Source organism: Lepisma saccharinum, unplaced genomic scaffold (genome assembly GCF_977018435.1).
Source record: "Lepisma saccharinum unplaced genomic scaffold, izLepSacc3.1 HAP1_SCAFFOLD_274, whole genome shotgun sequence".
NCBI classification, from domain to species: Eukaryota; Metazoa; Arthropoda; class Insecta; order Zygentoma; family Lepismatidae; genus Lepisma; species Lepisma saccharinum.
The window spans coordinates 280,112-296,364 of record NW_028143028.1 but is presented as its reverse complement, the minus strand read 5'-3'; the positions used below and the strand labels follow the sequence as shown (position 1 = coordinate 296,364).

General features: G+C 41.4%; 1 protein-coding gene across 1 annotated transcript; it reads left to right on the top strand.

Annotated features, from left to right (window-relative positions):
* Nucleotides 1-3,124: 3,124 nt before the first annotated feature.
* LOC145982640 (glutamate receptor U1-like) lies at nucleotides 3,125-4,426 on the top strand. Its single transcript, XM_083116017.1, has one exon. It carries the CDS (start codon nucleotides 3,125-3,127, stop codon nucleotides 4,424-4,426), a length of 1,302 nt encoding a protein of 433 aa, XP_082972143.1.
* The last annotated feature ends 11,827 nt before the right edge of the window (nucleotides 4,427-16,253 follow it).

Sequence of the window (16,253 nt, the reverse complement as noted above, 5' to 3'; positions counted from 1 at the left end):
TCCTGGTAACATGCATATCAAAATTTCGAATCGCTTGGTATAATCACACATACGAAATAGAACATACTAAATAATAAAAATTTATGTGAATCTTGTGATTGAGCATAATGTTATGTATAATTTTATAGCTCAGAGGAAGAAGACAAAGTGTTTAACAGTCTGTTGTTGATCAGATAGAGTTAGTTTCGGGTTTCTCAGGCGCCACGTTGTACGCATGTTGAAAGATATTAAAACTCCTTTTGTGTTTTTATGTACATAAGTGTTTTTTTTCGTCTATGTGTTTACGTGTATCTAAGCAATCCACAATCACTCCGGAACGTTTCAATGACCCTAAACAAAAACCAAAATATTTATTTTATTATTTTCTATAAGCTTAACTCCTGACGAAACATAATTGTAGCAGAGGGCACACCAACAAAAAACACGAATAAAAAAAGAATCCCTAAATAAACACCGCTGGACATTAGCGGAGTTTCTCTGGAGACAGAAACTTATTCAGAAAGAACTAAATTATAAACAAATAATTCGTAAAATATATAATATCTATCCTGATGTATTTATTTCCCAGTTTTAATTAACCTTCTATATAATAACTTTATTATTATTACTATTATTATTTAATCTCTACATTATGTGAATATCTCACTTTTAAGTTTTTAATCTATATTAACCCTTTACTAACCTATTTAATTATAAATATATTTTCATATTTGTGCTGGTAATATATCATCTATTTTCCACACAAATAACTAACATATAATAATTAATTATACCCACTACCCGGTCATCATAGTTTAATATTATTATAATACCATACAACATAAAATCCTATCGAATGTATTTATAGATTTATATCACATTTAAAAAAACTGCAATAATCGATTCCGACCATCCCTCAGTCATTTCTAAGCTTTCCCACTACAACCTCGCGGCTGCGTTGGTATGTGCGGACGTGGCACCTTGGTTGGCAGTCATCTTTGCTCCCCCGGAAGAATGCTTGGCGACATTTCTAACCACTGCATGTGTCAGCGGTGAGGCTTTTGATACCCTCAAGCATCAAATGAAACACCTTGTAAAAATACATAAAAAAAACAAGAAAAAACTACTATCCAAAAATTATAGTACTTTGCCTAGTTCAAGTTCTTGAACCCGAAGCGAGTACAGAGCTTCCGGCTGGACGTGCCGAATCGCATCCAAACCCACCTAATCTTTTCCACAACACTTCATCCCCTTCTAATATACGCTTGCCATACGTCACCTGAACCATTGTTCTGCACCACAGAATATTTATCGAAAATGGATAAATCAACACTACAATATTATTAAAATCAATAAGTTGCATAATAACAACAACACTCTATAAATATTCATTTTTATTAAGATCTTGTTATAATATATTAAGAATAATAAATTCTAGCTCAGGGAATGTTCTGGACACCAGAATGGGTCAACAATTTGTAGTATTTGTATCAGCTTTTTATTATTTATTATACATGTTCTCTTATACATGTATTTGGATATTGTAATTGATAAATAAATAAATATAAAAATAAAAAGGAAGGGGAACGGACCAAATTCAAACAAGCGACGTCCTGGTTTATATAAAGGCACCACGAAACAAGCACATATCCTCGAATGTATGCTGGAGGCGGCGGGCTTACTTCGGACGTTCCCACTTTTTTCTATCATTTTGTTCTATGCCAGAAAGGTTTCCCAGCATTTGCTTCTTTCGGAATAGGTTTCTCACTACCTTATTGGAGTGATCTAAGAGGCAAAGTTCGCATGCACAATGATGCTACATTATGAACTTCCCCCACACTTTATGTATAGCATTTTGGATTTTTGCTCCTCCCTTCAAATAAATGGACAGACCTCACAAGGTACTTTGGATTCCAATTATATTGACTACTCTCTTTTAATATTTTTATGTCCATTTCTTAATATTACGCTGGTTCTTTTCATAATTTTCAATTCTTAATATTACGCTTGTATTTATGTTTATGTTGCGTGGGGTTCATTTTGTTCAACATGATCTGCCAATATCGCTATACATGGAAATTGATATTATACCTGAATATATTATGCAAAATACAGATAATATGAGATGCTTTCAGATGTCCTTCTTTAAATAGAAAGCATATCAATTCAAAGAATATTTGAAAAAGCAATGTATTTGTTTTTGACTAAAAAAATCAACGGAACGAAAATGTTCGACTAATTTTTATAAAGTGTTTGTGTTAAAAAAAAAGTATATATAAAACTTTCTCATAGCATGCAGAAAATTAGGACATTTATTGCATCTTAAAAATTAGAATAACTTACTGTGGTAACAAGGAAGTAAAATGTCGAGAGATTCATGATTTGAAGCACGTTTATTGAATTCTAATTTCTCGTGTAAGTATTTCTCATTTGAATTCATTTATTGATATTTGATCATTTCAGGGCAGAAGTTGGACTAATGCTCACGGTTCTCATATTTTTTATTGCAACTCGTATTGCACCATCTGCACAACTGCTTCTTCCATCATCATCACTGGGTGGAGTCGATCAGGATGGAAATCTTCTGGGTCTGCTTCAGGATGTCGCAAGTAGATACTTTTGCGAAGACAGGTGTTTAGTTGTGATTCAGGACACATATGGTGTTCCGTCGTGCAAATTGCATTTAAATATACCAGTAATTTTTATGACCTCGCTATCTGGTTCACGAACACACGAATTTATTCTACAATCGCTTAATCTGAGGTGCAATAACTTCGTAATTGCCTCCAGCAACTTCTCAAAACTTTTAGGCCAATTTCATTCAATCGCCAAAGTATCCACACAAAGACCTAACATGCGATTTCTCGTTGTATCCAAAGATACTGATAGTGTGCTGAATGTAGACAGAAGATTTCTCAAATTCTTTCCCCAGACTGTGTTCGCAAAACCATCCAGCAACGAATCAACTTACGAAATTTTAACGTTCGATGTTGGTGATCATTTAAGACCAGCAGATCTCTACACTATAGACAAGTGGGAACTAAATACTTTCGTTACAAAATCTAACCTATACCGTGACAAATTCGAAAACCTGAAAGGAATATCGTTGATATCGTGCCTAATGGAATACAGTCCTTATACGATAATGTTAAGCACGAATTCATTCGAAGGTTTAGATTTCAGGATTGCACGTGAGATTTCTCGCAAGTTCAACTTTACCATTCGTCTAGAGGTTGTAGATGAGGGATTCGGAGGAGTTCTTGAGAACGGAACTGTGACAGGTTTTATGGGGTCAGTAAGTAAGGAAAAGTACAATTTTGCCTTGCCCGGGCGTTACATGACGTTTGCAATCTACGGAAGGATGGGATTTAGCACTAACTACCTGCAATCAGGAGTCACGTTTCTTACACCAAAACCAAAACTGAAGTCATCGATATGGAGAGTCTTCCGTACTTTTGAGAACTCCGTGTGGTACCTTATCATGATGTTATGTTTATTCGGATCTGTGACAATGTATATATTATCTCTTGCTCATAGAAGTATTTTACGCCGTAAGCTGAGTAATCCTTTCTGTAATTACAGCTACTCATTGCTTTACTCAGTTGGAATACTAGTGAATTTGCCTCCCAGTTTATCAACTTATACTTTTTTAAGGTGGGTCCAAACTTGGTTTTCCTTCACAGCCTTGCTGCTAGTTACAGGCTACGGGACCAACCTAGTCGCCTCACTTACAGTTCCAAATTTTGAAAATCCCATTGAAACGGTCCAACAATTTGCCGATTCCAACTTATTGTGGGGTATTGACGATATCGGCTGGAGGGATCTTTTTACTAACGCCATGGACACTGTTTTGTTGATGATAAAGGATAGATTTTATCTATCCGGCGACCATGATGAACTTGACCGGCTTTCCTTCGCTGGAAACATAGCAGTACTTGCTGAGAAGTTACCTTCTGGACATATCTGTGCTGTTGATTTCTTGAGCGAACGTACGTTGAGGTCGCTCTACCTGATGAAGGAACTTGCAATATCAGCACACAATCACTTTATTCTCGAAAGGGTATCTCCTCTAGCGAATAATTTTGATAAAGTGATTACAGCATTGGATGAAGCTGGGATAATACGCTTTTGGGAGGAAACGGTAGCTCATGAATTCACACCTAAGAAACTAAAGTTGCCTCTTTCCTACAAGACAGAAGGACACTCCGAACGCCGCCCGATTCAGCTGAGGAATTTGCCCGGTGCTTTTGTTCTTCTGGGAACTGGTATAGGATTGTCCTTCATAATGTTTGTGTTAGAAATTTTGAGCTCTAGAAAGAAGCTTAGTAAGCAAAGGGAATCAATTCTAGAACGGACACCCAGAAAACAAAGGAAGCCATATGTGACACTTCGAGATAAAATGAGGAGGCGCAATGTATCCAATGTATCTATCATATCTAAACAGTAACCTAGATGCAGCATGAAGTATGTTATGGATATTTAGCAGTTTTGTGAGAATGTTTGTACGTGCATAATGATTATGCTTCTGATTTTTTTTAAAAGAATGAATATTTATTGCCGATATTTCAAATTACATCGAGGAAATAAAGAAAATGTCGTCTATTTCTAATTCTGCATGGTGTATCGGAAGTCCTTTACCACCCTTCGTAAAATCCGCAATGAAGTATTTTTATGGAATTTGATACGGGCGATACATAATAGGCCTAAGGGACACCTTGTGGAGTATGTCACTCGGACGGCTATTTTGGTTCCGCTATCTTGAACTCAACTCTTTTATTTAAAATGATAGGTGGGTCATGTAATAGATGACCATTGGCAGAATTTCGTCACGATGTCAAATCTGAAAACAGACTTCATGTAACTTCATTTGGTTAAAAGGTATTGGCAACTGAAAGTGATGTTTAACTGTTAAAGAATGTGCTCCAAACGTTGTCCGTATTGGGCAATGCACGTGTGCAGACGCTTCTTGCAATGTCTGTGGACGCCGAGGAAGGTATCTGGTGAAATTAGCTCAAAGCTAGCAATGATACGTTGTTTCTGATGACGAGGATCACGAATTTTCACACCATGCACCATAGCCTTAACATTTCCCCAAAGGTAGTGAAGTTCATTAGCGTTAGGTCTGGTGATTGCGAAGGCCATTCAACGGGCCCACGTCGTCGAATCCACGCTCCAGGAAATTGTTCATCCAGTTACTGACGCACCTGGAAGACGTAATCGGGTTGGAAAAACCTGGAAAATGTACAATCTTCCAACGTCCGAGCTGGTAGCATCTGTTCCTGTAGCATCCCCAGGTATCGTCCCGCATTTTAATTTCCTTCAATTAAAAAGAACCAATTATCCGTGTTCCCCATTTCCCGCCCACACCATAATCTTCTCTGCACCAGTCATTTTGAAGGGACTGTCCATGCGGGATTGCCAAGCGACCGATAGCGTATGTTTTGCATATTTACCTCTGCATTTACTTAGAAGTTCTCTTCATCGGAATGCAGTATCTGTATAGCGACGTTTGGATTTAGCTGTACTTGCGTGATAGCCCACTTGAAATACTGCACGCGGCGATTAGGATCGTCCTCGGAGAGGTGTTGCTGCATTTGCATCTTATACGGATGCCACTTGTGCCTCTGTAGCACCATGTACCCTGAACTGTGACTCATAGCACATTGCATTGCTATACGACGTGTGCTTCGCTGCGGTGACTTCGAGAAGGAGGCCAACACTGCCATAGCTGTTGCTTCATCCGTGACGGTACGCGGTCGTCCACTACGCGGTCTGTCCGTCTCCTCGAATTTGGTTAATAACTGTGCCACTGCAACATGTGACACAATGTTACGTTCTGGATGAAGCAGGTTGAAATCGGCAGCCACTGCACGGGCACTTGTCCCACCCCACAGTTTGATGATCTGAATGCGTTCCTCAGTTGTTAACGGCATGGTTCAACACCTGCAATAAACAGGTAAACATCATATTAAGTTGCCAAAAACGTTTCACAAAATGAAGTTACATGAAATCTGATTTCAGATTTGACATCCTGACGAAATTCTAGCCTGGGGAGTATTTACTTAGTATATTTAAAGTACACTTAACTTCCATCACATGACCCACCTATCATTTTTTTAAAAGTTGAATTCAAGATGGCGGAACCAAGATGGCGGCCGTCCTGGTGACATGCTCCACAAGGTGTCCCAATAGGCCTATTATGTATCGCCCATATCAAAATTCCATGAAATGCATCACTGCGGATTTTACAAAGGATGGTAAGGGAATTCTGATACACCCTGTAGTTTCTATAAGGTACATTTTACTTTTACACCTCACCGACTCGGTAACCAATCCGTTAAATGGCCTACTTTCGGTCTCGCCACCAAAGTTTCGAAGTTCGAATCCCGGCCTGGGCTGAGTTGTTCGATGTGGCCCTTCAAAATTTCATATATCACTCATCCTCATCGTCGCAATTATACAAAGTGGCGGTAAATATAAACAATTCAATTGCCTTCATGTATTTAACTGCTACTTGAATATCACGATATCTACTTTCAGTTATATATGTAACTTTTAACAAAATTAATTATCAAAATAGGATTGCTGAAAATGGTTGCAAAAATGAAATTTTTGCAATTTTTCTCTTAATCGAGGCAAAAATGGCCTAAAATTGGAAATATGTTCTGTTGTAATATCGAAAACTAACATCAAACTGATGTTTGCAACATATAATTAATTAAGTATAATGATTTTTCATTCCCCATTAGAAAAATTGATGTAAAAATTGTAGTTGAGTGATGAAGTGAGTGTTTGTCAATCTTATATTTTCTTACCATTAAATATTTTATTATCTCGGATTGATACTGTAGTGGAGGTGACGTGCCAAGGGTTTCAAGTTAAGATTAAATTGATTGCAAGCCTAGTTTATAAGTATATAATAATTGAGCTCCATATATATGTATATAAGTATATAGTTTGGACTCGCGTACTTTCGACGTGGCCTTTGGCCACGTCTTGCACGCTCGCATGCGTGACCTTCGGCCACGTTGTGGTCGCAATCATGTTATAGATGGGGTTCTTCATAGATCTTAATGACTTTGAAAATGTCTGCAATTTGTATTGGATGATGGGGAACATATGTATAAGTTTGAAAAGTTTAGAAAGTAACTTTATGTGTGTATGGGCTCTAATAAGGTACAAATATTCAAACTATTATTGTCTATTTTCTTAATAATGAACTGAGTAAGTAATAACCGTTTCAAAATAATTAGTTGGATGTTTTGCATAAACGAATTGAATAGCGACACTAAATTGAAAATGCAATATTTACGTATTTGGTTATTTTCACATTTTTGAACGTAATTGGATAATAACTGTTTTCCGTCATTCCCCTCAAATCCCTACCTTGCCTCTGTAATAAATTCTGATGCTCGTATTTTGAAATTCGAAAAGTCTAGCATAATTCCCTTACAGTAGGTTTCGGGGTGAAAATAAACTTTCTTTAAGTTCCCTAGCAACGTCCGTTTCCATGGACAACAACAGGCACGGCAAGCTCTAAGGAATTGCATGTCATTATACCCCCTAAACATTTAGTTAAAACAAGCACGATGGAGATATTTACGCATTGAGTATAACGTAATTGTATCTGGGCTGAAACTCCTTATTATGTAGATGTCACCCTTGTTTCAGGCACCTTTTCAAAGCCAGGAGTTCATTCATCTGTGTGCTATTGATCTGTGAGAAATATAATGTATCTCGACAATTAGGAATTGAAGGAAACAATGTGTGCAAAAGAAATGCCCATGGCAACGGTTGCTAAGGACGTGAGAAAAGGGCATTTTCACCCTTAAGGAAGGGCCGATTGAGCGATTTTTGAATTTTCTTGGACTTTTGGGACGATTTCATGGGGGGTCGTAATCGGGCGTTTTTCGCCTCCGGGGCTTCCTTCACGGAGAACATTTATGTCAGTGAGTGAGTGAGTGGTGGGATTGGGGCTTTATATATATTGGACTCGCGTACTTTCGACGTGGCCTTTGGCTACGTCTTGTACGCTCGCATGCGTGACCTTCGGCCACGTTGTGAACGCAATCATGTTTTAGATGGAGTTCCTTAATGATCTTAATGACTTTGAAAATGTCTGCATGTTGTATTGGATGATGAGGAACATGTGTACAAGTTCGTTAATTTGAAAAGTTTAGAAAGTAACTTTATGTGTGTATGGGCTCTAATAAGGTACAAATAAAGAAGAAGTGCAGGTGTCCGGGTTCACAGCCCTCAATTGGGGCTCGGTGGGGCAGAGCACAGTTTGGTTGCACATATTCACTTTCCCGGCACACAAGTACGACAGTGTCTTTGAAAATGTTGTAGTACAAGTGACCCGGTACTGAATTTTCATTTGGGGCTCGAATCATCATTTGGGGCTCGTCGTAGCCTTTTATGATGTATATTTTGAGGGGCACAGAGTTGGCGACACTGTGGGGGCACTGTAGCCTTTTATGAGGGGGGTTTATTGCTTTTTGTTTACATCTGGTAACACTACCGTAGTTTGACAGTGTTGTTAACCTACTGGGTTTTTTTCACTGAGGCTCGAATCATCATTTGGGGCTCGTCGTAGCCTTTTATGATGTATATTTTGAGGGGTAGAGTTGGCAACACTGTGGGGGCACTGTAGCCTTTTATGAGGGGGGTTTATTGTCTTCTGTTTACATCTGGCAACACTACCGTAGTTTGACAGTGTTGTTAACCTACTGGTTTTTTTTTCACTGTAAATTTTCATCAAAGGGCCTGAGGGGTCCATGTATTTTTTATGTCTGGCAATACTGTTGGGGGGGCCTAGTGTTGGCGACACTGCGGGTTTACTGTAGCTTTTTATGAGGGGGGCCTATTGTCCCCTTTTTATATTTGGCAACTTTATTGGATGTTTTGTTTGAGGCTTGGGTTTTGCCAACCCATCCGAAGAAAATTCCACTATATGATCTTTCACTGGCTAAGCTAACCTACAAATAGGAATTGGCAACACCGACGAGTCTTGAATTATTATTTGAGGCTCGTCGGTGTTGCCTACCCACTCTACAAAAATTCTACTATATGATATTTTGAAACTTTTGAATGCAACTTATCGTAATTTTCCAACTGTGGGACCAAATGTTTATATATCGTGACTTTTGTAAACCTCTTTCGGGAACAATGTGTCGCACACACACACGTGCGCGCGCGTGCCTGTATTGTGACGCAAGCAAACAAAAAAAAACTTTGCGTGTCATTACAAAAAAAACTTTGACCGTATTCTTAAATAACTAACAAAGACAATGAATCTTTTTGGCTTCCGCAAACAGATCAACATGGAGACTGCACCACCAAATTCCAATAACCTCTTACCTTCCGTATTATCTAAACTCAATGGTTTACTGATTGTTCATCTCAACAGCATTTGGACGAAACTGAATGACGATGTGGGCAAGATGTTTTATGTTTTTAATAACAATTTACATTTCTACGAAATTCCGATCGACGGGAAACTTCAAATCACCGTGAATCCGGAAAACGCAGGCGAAATCAAAATTTCTACCGGTAAGAATATTTTTCGAATCAAGCACGACAAGATGCTTTCTAACATTACGTACGATGTTTCTGCAGGAGATTATCTTTACATGGAACTTCTCGGAGATTACGACAAACTCATTCCTCTCTTTGTAGAATTACGAATCGTTTATCCTATTATAAATAACCGTTAACCAAAAATGCCTAACGACATTTTCGGCAACACCAAGCGTGTAGACCACGCAGAAGAGATTCTCATGTTGGACATTCGAGTTAAGAAGTTGAGGACCGATTTGATTGCTTTGCAGGAGACCTTAAACAAAAGTTTAGAGTCGGAAATCGCTACGCTCCAAACGCAATGTCTCGACCCCATTCTGAAAATCGATTCCGAACTGAAGACGCTGATAAAAAATTATGTCGACGTACCTTCTTACGACAACGTTCAAAATATACAGTTGAGCGTGGATTCGCTTCAAAATGATTTGGCCAAATTACAGCAATTTCAATCGAAAAATGAAGATTTGGAAAAATTGAAACTCGAAATCGAAGAACGAACTTCCGCAATAGAAAAGAATTTCTCTGAACTTCAAACCGTCGTGAACGATATAGACGCAGAACGCTTGCATGTCGTCGTTTCCAAATTACAAGAAGAATTCACCAGCACGTTGGAAGAAATTAAATCCAAGTTGCAGACTTTGGAAGATACAATGACGAACCTACCATCGTCGGACGAACTGCAGGTCATCGGTAAAAGCGTCGCGAACATAAAAATTCAATTGGAGGCCTATCAAGATTTCGAACACATTCAAACCACCATCGCTACGCTTCAGGCGTCCTTGGAATTGATCAACGAAGAAATTAAAAATATTCACGCTGAAGCGAGAGCGTTGACGAGCATTCAAGACACGTTAAGCACGGTTCAGCAGAAGATCGAATATTTAGAAAATTTGAACGTCGAAACGAATCTCGCTCATTTTCATCACGTACTCGACAACATACAGGGTGACTTGGAATCGTTACGGACGAGCGTGCCTTCGAGCGAAGATTTTGAAAAATTGAAAACGGCGGTGACGGCACTATCCGATTCGAACGACATCAAAAGTTCATTGAGCGATCTCGAGAGTAAAGTGGCCAATCTCCCCACCTCCAAAGAATTACACGCTTTGAAAAGAAACATATCTCGAATGCTGAAACGACTAGAAACGGAAACGGCGAACGTGGAACAGATTCGAGACGAAATTAGTTCGCTGGTGTCGACGCTGCCCACTTCGCAGAGCGTCGCCGACCTTCACACGCAGTTTACAGAGATGCGAAGGATCGTGAACGATCTTACCGAGAAGAGCTCGAAATTGAATCAAGTCGAGAACCTTCAGAACATTGTCGTCAACATCAGAGATCAAGTTGGAGTGCTGGAATCCACGCAGGAATCGACGCTGGCCTCTTTCGGTGCCAAGTTGCAAGAACTCAACGAAAACTACAAGCAGTTGAACGTGGAAGTGAAAATCAAACCGTCGTTTTCTGCCGTAACGGATACCATAATCGAGCATTTGCTGCCCATCGAAAATAAACTCGGACAAGTTCACAGTAATCTGCTCGGCGTCGACACTAAATTCGCTAAACTGCATTCTCTGCAAGCCATCGAAATCAACAGCGTACCCAATCAACAGAGAATCTCCACGTTCGTCGAAGGTAACAAACTGTACATGTTGCATCCTTATCATCCGTACTACAAGTTTCTCCTCGATGGCACGATTCAGATAAACGAATTTTCGTACTGGTCTCACGGTAGAAAAGCTAGCGTTCCCACCATGACTTTGATATCGAATCGTGGTGTCCAGAAAGCAGGAAACATTCCTCTGGCGCGTTGGAACGAAACGCGCAACATATATGAAATACACGAAGACGAAGATCTTACTGTTTTCGACGTGAGTGCCGGCGATAAGCTGATCATTCAAAACACGAGCGAAGTGCCACCCTCTTTGAATCCCATCACGCTTGTGCTTCTCTTGAAACGTAATCTCTAAAAAAATGTCTAGGCAAGCCATCGTCGAAGAATTGCATAAACCTGCACGCCGTAACTACGAACGTTTGGCTGTGGTAACCAAGGGCATCGACGACCTCTGGCAAAGCGACCTCGTGGAGATGAGTAGCGGCAATTTGAAAAACGTACATAAATTGAACAAGGGCAACAAGTACCTCCTCACCGTCATAGACACATTTTCGAAATTCGCATGGGCTCTACCTTTGAAGGCGAAAACGGGAACGTGCGTCACGGAAGCATTCAAGACAATTTTTCGCGAAAGCGGTGGCAGACGACCACGGTTTCTGCAAACGGACAACGGTAAAGAATTTTACAACGCCGTATTCCAAAAATTTATTCAAAAACACAAGATTCGACATTATTCGAGCTTCAGTCACATCAAAGCCAGCATCGTGGAAAGATTCAATCGAACCTTGAAAACACACATGTGGAAACGATTCACGCTTCGGGGAAATTACAAATGGGTCGACATCCTGCCGGAACTCGTCGACACCTATAATCACACGGTACACAGAACGATAGGTATGAAGCCAGCTGACGTTACGAAATCTGACGAGCAGCGTTTAATTTCTACAGTTTACTGTCCAAAGTACACACCCACGACAAAAAAAGCTAAATACAAAATTGGAGACCAGGTGAGGATCAGCAAATTCAAACGCACCTTCGAGAAGGGATTCACAAAAAATTGGAGCACGGAACTCTTTACCGTGGTTCGAGTTCTACCTGGAAACCGACACACGTATATAATAAAAGATAGTAGCGGCGAGATTTTGAAAGGAAGATTTTACGAAGAGGAACTCTCTAAAACGAAACACCCCGACACGTACCTCATCGAGAAAGTATTGCGTAGAAAAGGTGACAAACTGTTTGTCAAATGGCTGGGACTTCCGGAAAAGAGTTGGATCGACGCGGACGAAGTGATCTTGTGAGTACGTGGAACGTGGTGAAGCGTCTACCGGATCCGGAAAGTCAAACGAAGAAAAAGAACGGTGAGTTGCTTCCCGACAGCATCCGCTGTCTGATCGTAGGTCCTTCGGGGTGTGGGAAAACGACACTGCTCGTGGACAATTTTCTCCTCGCACCGAATTGGTTAGATTGGAAGAACAGGCACCTGTACGTGTTCTCGAAAAGTTTGGAGCAATCCAAATACCAGCAACTGATGAAACTGTACGATGGTCTGGACATTGCAACGTTCGCCTCGGAAATAAAACCACTCGACGATTGTCGTGAAAATTCAGTCGTTGTGTTCGACGACGCCATCCTGGAAAATCAAAATGAAATTCGCAACTTTTTCACGCAAGGTCGTCACAAAGGAATGGATTGTTTTTACCTAGCTCAAACGTTTTCCAAAATTCCAAAACAGTTAGTGCGCGACAACGCTAATTTCATATGTTTGTTTCGTCAAGATCACACCAACCTCAAGCATGCGTACGATGACTACGTAGGCGGAGACATGAACTACAATCAATTTTCGGAACGCTGCTGCTCTACTTGCTGGAACGGAGACGATTTCGGATTCGCGACGATCGACATGACGAGGAAACCCAACGACGGAAAATACAGAAACAAAATCAACGACTTTCTAAACGTTGCAACGTTGTGAGAAACGACGTGTATAAATAACGTCATGACGAAACGAAAAATCGAAGACGAAAATCTCAAGCTTCGCGATTACCTCGCGAAACGCTTCAAAGGTTGGAAATCCGAGAATCGCGGATTCTACGAAGAGAAGAAACGTCAGGATCAACCCGTGATCGATGCCATCAGCAGTCTAGGTAAAGAAATTAAAAGTGTCACGGAACAAAATAAAAATTTGATCAACGAACTCGTACCGCTCGCAGCTAAAAGTTACGCCGTACCCACGCCCATTTCGAGCATTCCTTCGACGCCGTTCGAACTGAAGGATGCACCGGCACGACGTCGAGCCATAGGCAGCACGTCGTCGTCTTCGGATAAAATCGAGTTGGGACCTTTGGCACGAGACTACCTGAGCACGGGGAAATTCGACAAGGATGAAGTGTTCGGATTGTATCCCAGCATGGAAACCAGCGAAGGCGGCGGTGTGGTGTGGAAGATTGGGAAATCGAAGGTGACCTTCGAAGGCAACGACATTAAAGTTAATTTAGGCGACAAGGATAGTTGGAACAGGTATCCGGGTACGGTGGGAATGTGGGAACTCGTCGCCAAAAAGCAGCCGAAAGATTACACCGACGAAGATTACCAAAGTTACAAGGAAATTCTGATCATGACGGATGCCTTGTACCAGAACAACGACGCCTCGCAGAATAGGGTGAAATCGAGCAGCGGCGAGAAGTACAGGAATCTCATCAAACCGATTTGGAACCAGGTCAAAACGGGCAGCGGCGTCAAACGCTACAACACGTTACCCAAAGAATTCGTTTGGGTGGACGACGTTAGGAAACTCGTGGACCGATTGTTGGTGATAGCCGGCGAGGAGAATGCAGGCAACAGTAATTTCTACAACGAGAAGGTTGGCATCGTGGACATGATCAGCACGAAACTTTCCAACTTCATCGTGAACGACGACAAGGGCATAGGCTACCTGATCAAAATCATCAACACGCTGCCTCCGAAATTTTGGAACGTGGCCGAAGGAAAGGGACTCGTGAACGACATCATCAACAAGTTACCTTTCGAGATGCATCTACCTGGCTATCAGTACTGCGGACCGGGTACCAAACTCGAGAAAAGATTGGAAAGAGGAGACAAGGGTGTGAATCCGTTGGACGCGGCATGCAAAGATCACGACATCGCCTACAACACCACGCAGACGGATCTGGATGCACGTCACGAAGCAGACAGAAAGTTAGAGCACGCAGCTTTCGAAAGGTTCGTGAGCAGAGACGCATCGCTGGGTGAACGGGTCGCCGCACTGGGTACCACCATCGCCATGAACACAAAACAAAAATTGGGGTGGGGTATATAAATAACATACCGTAAAAAAACTACACAAGAAAAAAATCTCAGAATATATATATAAATAACATACCGTGAAAATAACACATAGAGCATCAACATGAAGCCCAAGGGTGTCGTGTACCAGATACCATACTCCAATCTGAAAAATCTAGGTGCCCTCGATGGGTTACTCACCAAGAAACAACGCGAGAAGAAACGTTCTTGCTTGTCGAAAGGACATGGAATGAAATTGCTGCTCAGCACACCTCAATTGAAAAGATTGCAGCGTTCGCGGAAACAGCAAAAGATCGGAGGTTTCATATTCAGCATCCCGGCCATCCTGGCAGCATTGGGGGCCGTTGGAAGTTTGGCCGGCGGAAGTGCCGCCATCGCGAAAACCGTCATCGACTCGAAGAAGAACAAAGCGGAATTGGAAGAACAGAAACGTCACAACCTGGCCATGGAGAAGAAAGGAGGAAAGGGCGTGATGAAGAAGTTTAAAAAAAAGAAACAGAAGCACTCACCAACCGAGACATTGAATCTCTGATCGAACCGTTACAAATCAAACACTTCAGAGGAGTTTTCATGTCCGACTCGTTACCTTCAAGCGTTAAAAGAAGAGAATGCGGAGTAGTCAACTTGGACGGTCAAGAAAATCCAGGCACGCATTGGATATGTTACCACAAAAACGATGACAATAACAAAGCATTCGTTTTCGATTCTTTCGGAGGTGTTCCACCTACAAATTTAATTCATTATCTGAAAACGAACAAAACCTCTATATACTACAACGACGAACGCATTCAAGATTTCGGAGACGTGAACTGCGGTCATCTCTGCCTCTCCGTGCTCGCGTTTCTCTCTAAAATAAATAACCCTACGGTCGAAGATTTCCAGAAAGTACTGTGGAACCTCAAACAGCATCACTAGGATGGGCGTGTTCCATCTCACGAGCGAATCTTCGATCTTGAAACTCACGCTGCACGACGACATCGTCTATCCTAAATCCGTGGCTCTGCGTGCATTCTACAGCATGTACCTCATACCTAATGTTACGCATCACAACAACAAAATTAGCGTCGGAAGCGAACACATCGTCGTCACGCCAGGACAATACAATCTTTCCACTTTGCAAGCTCAATTACCCAAAGGCACATACCTTTCTCAAAATTCGGTCACGCACAGAGTGGAAATCCTATCCGCGACGGAGACCGTGGACCTGGGCACCATGGGAGAACTTTTAGGTTTCGAGAACGACACCAAACTCGAAGCTGGCATCAAGCACGTAGCAACCAACATTCCTAAATTCTTGGCCATAGAGACTCTGAACGTACACTGCAACGTGGCGGAAGGCATGATCACGAAATCTTCGGACGGATTATTAGGAAGTCACAAGCAGACGGGAATCATAGCCACTTTCAAACCAAGTTCCGAGTTCATGGAACCGATCATCTACACGCCCTCTTCGCCGATCTATTTTCCAGTATGTCGCAACCGCATAGACGACATAGAGTTGGTGGTGACGAACGAGAAAGGAGAGGTGGTGGATTTCGCAGGTGCAACGACCACTGCCATCGTGGAGATCAACATATAATAAATAACCATACATAGTGAGCATGGAGCAAATCGAAAGTTACGAATTGCAATCTTTCCCTCCCAACCGTCGCACGTTCGCCAATCTCAACGAAGCGAACAGGGAGATCGAATACGACGTGGACGTAGGGGATGGGTTCGTTCATCCTCACAGAGCGGACCTCTACCTTCAATTCGACGTGGTGAAGAAGGAAAGCGG

Excerpts from the sequence above, each read along its gene's own strand:
- LOC145982640 (XM_083116017.1), top strand. The coding sequence starts at position 3,125 with ATGTTAAGCACGAATTCATTCGAAGGTTTAGATTTCAGGATTGCACGT.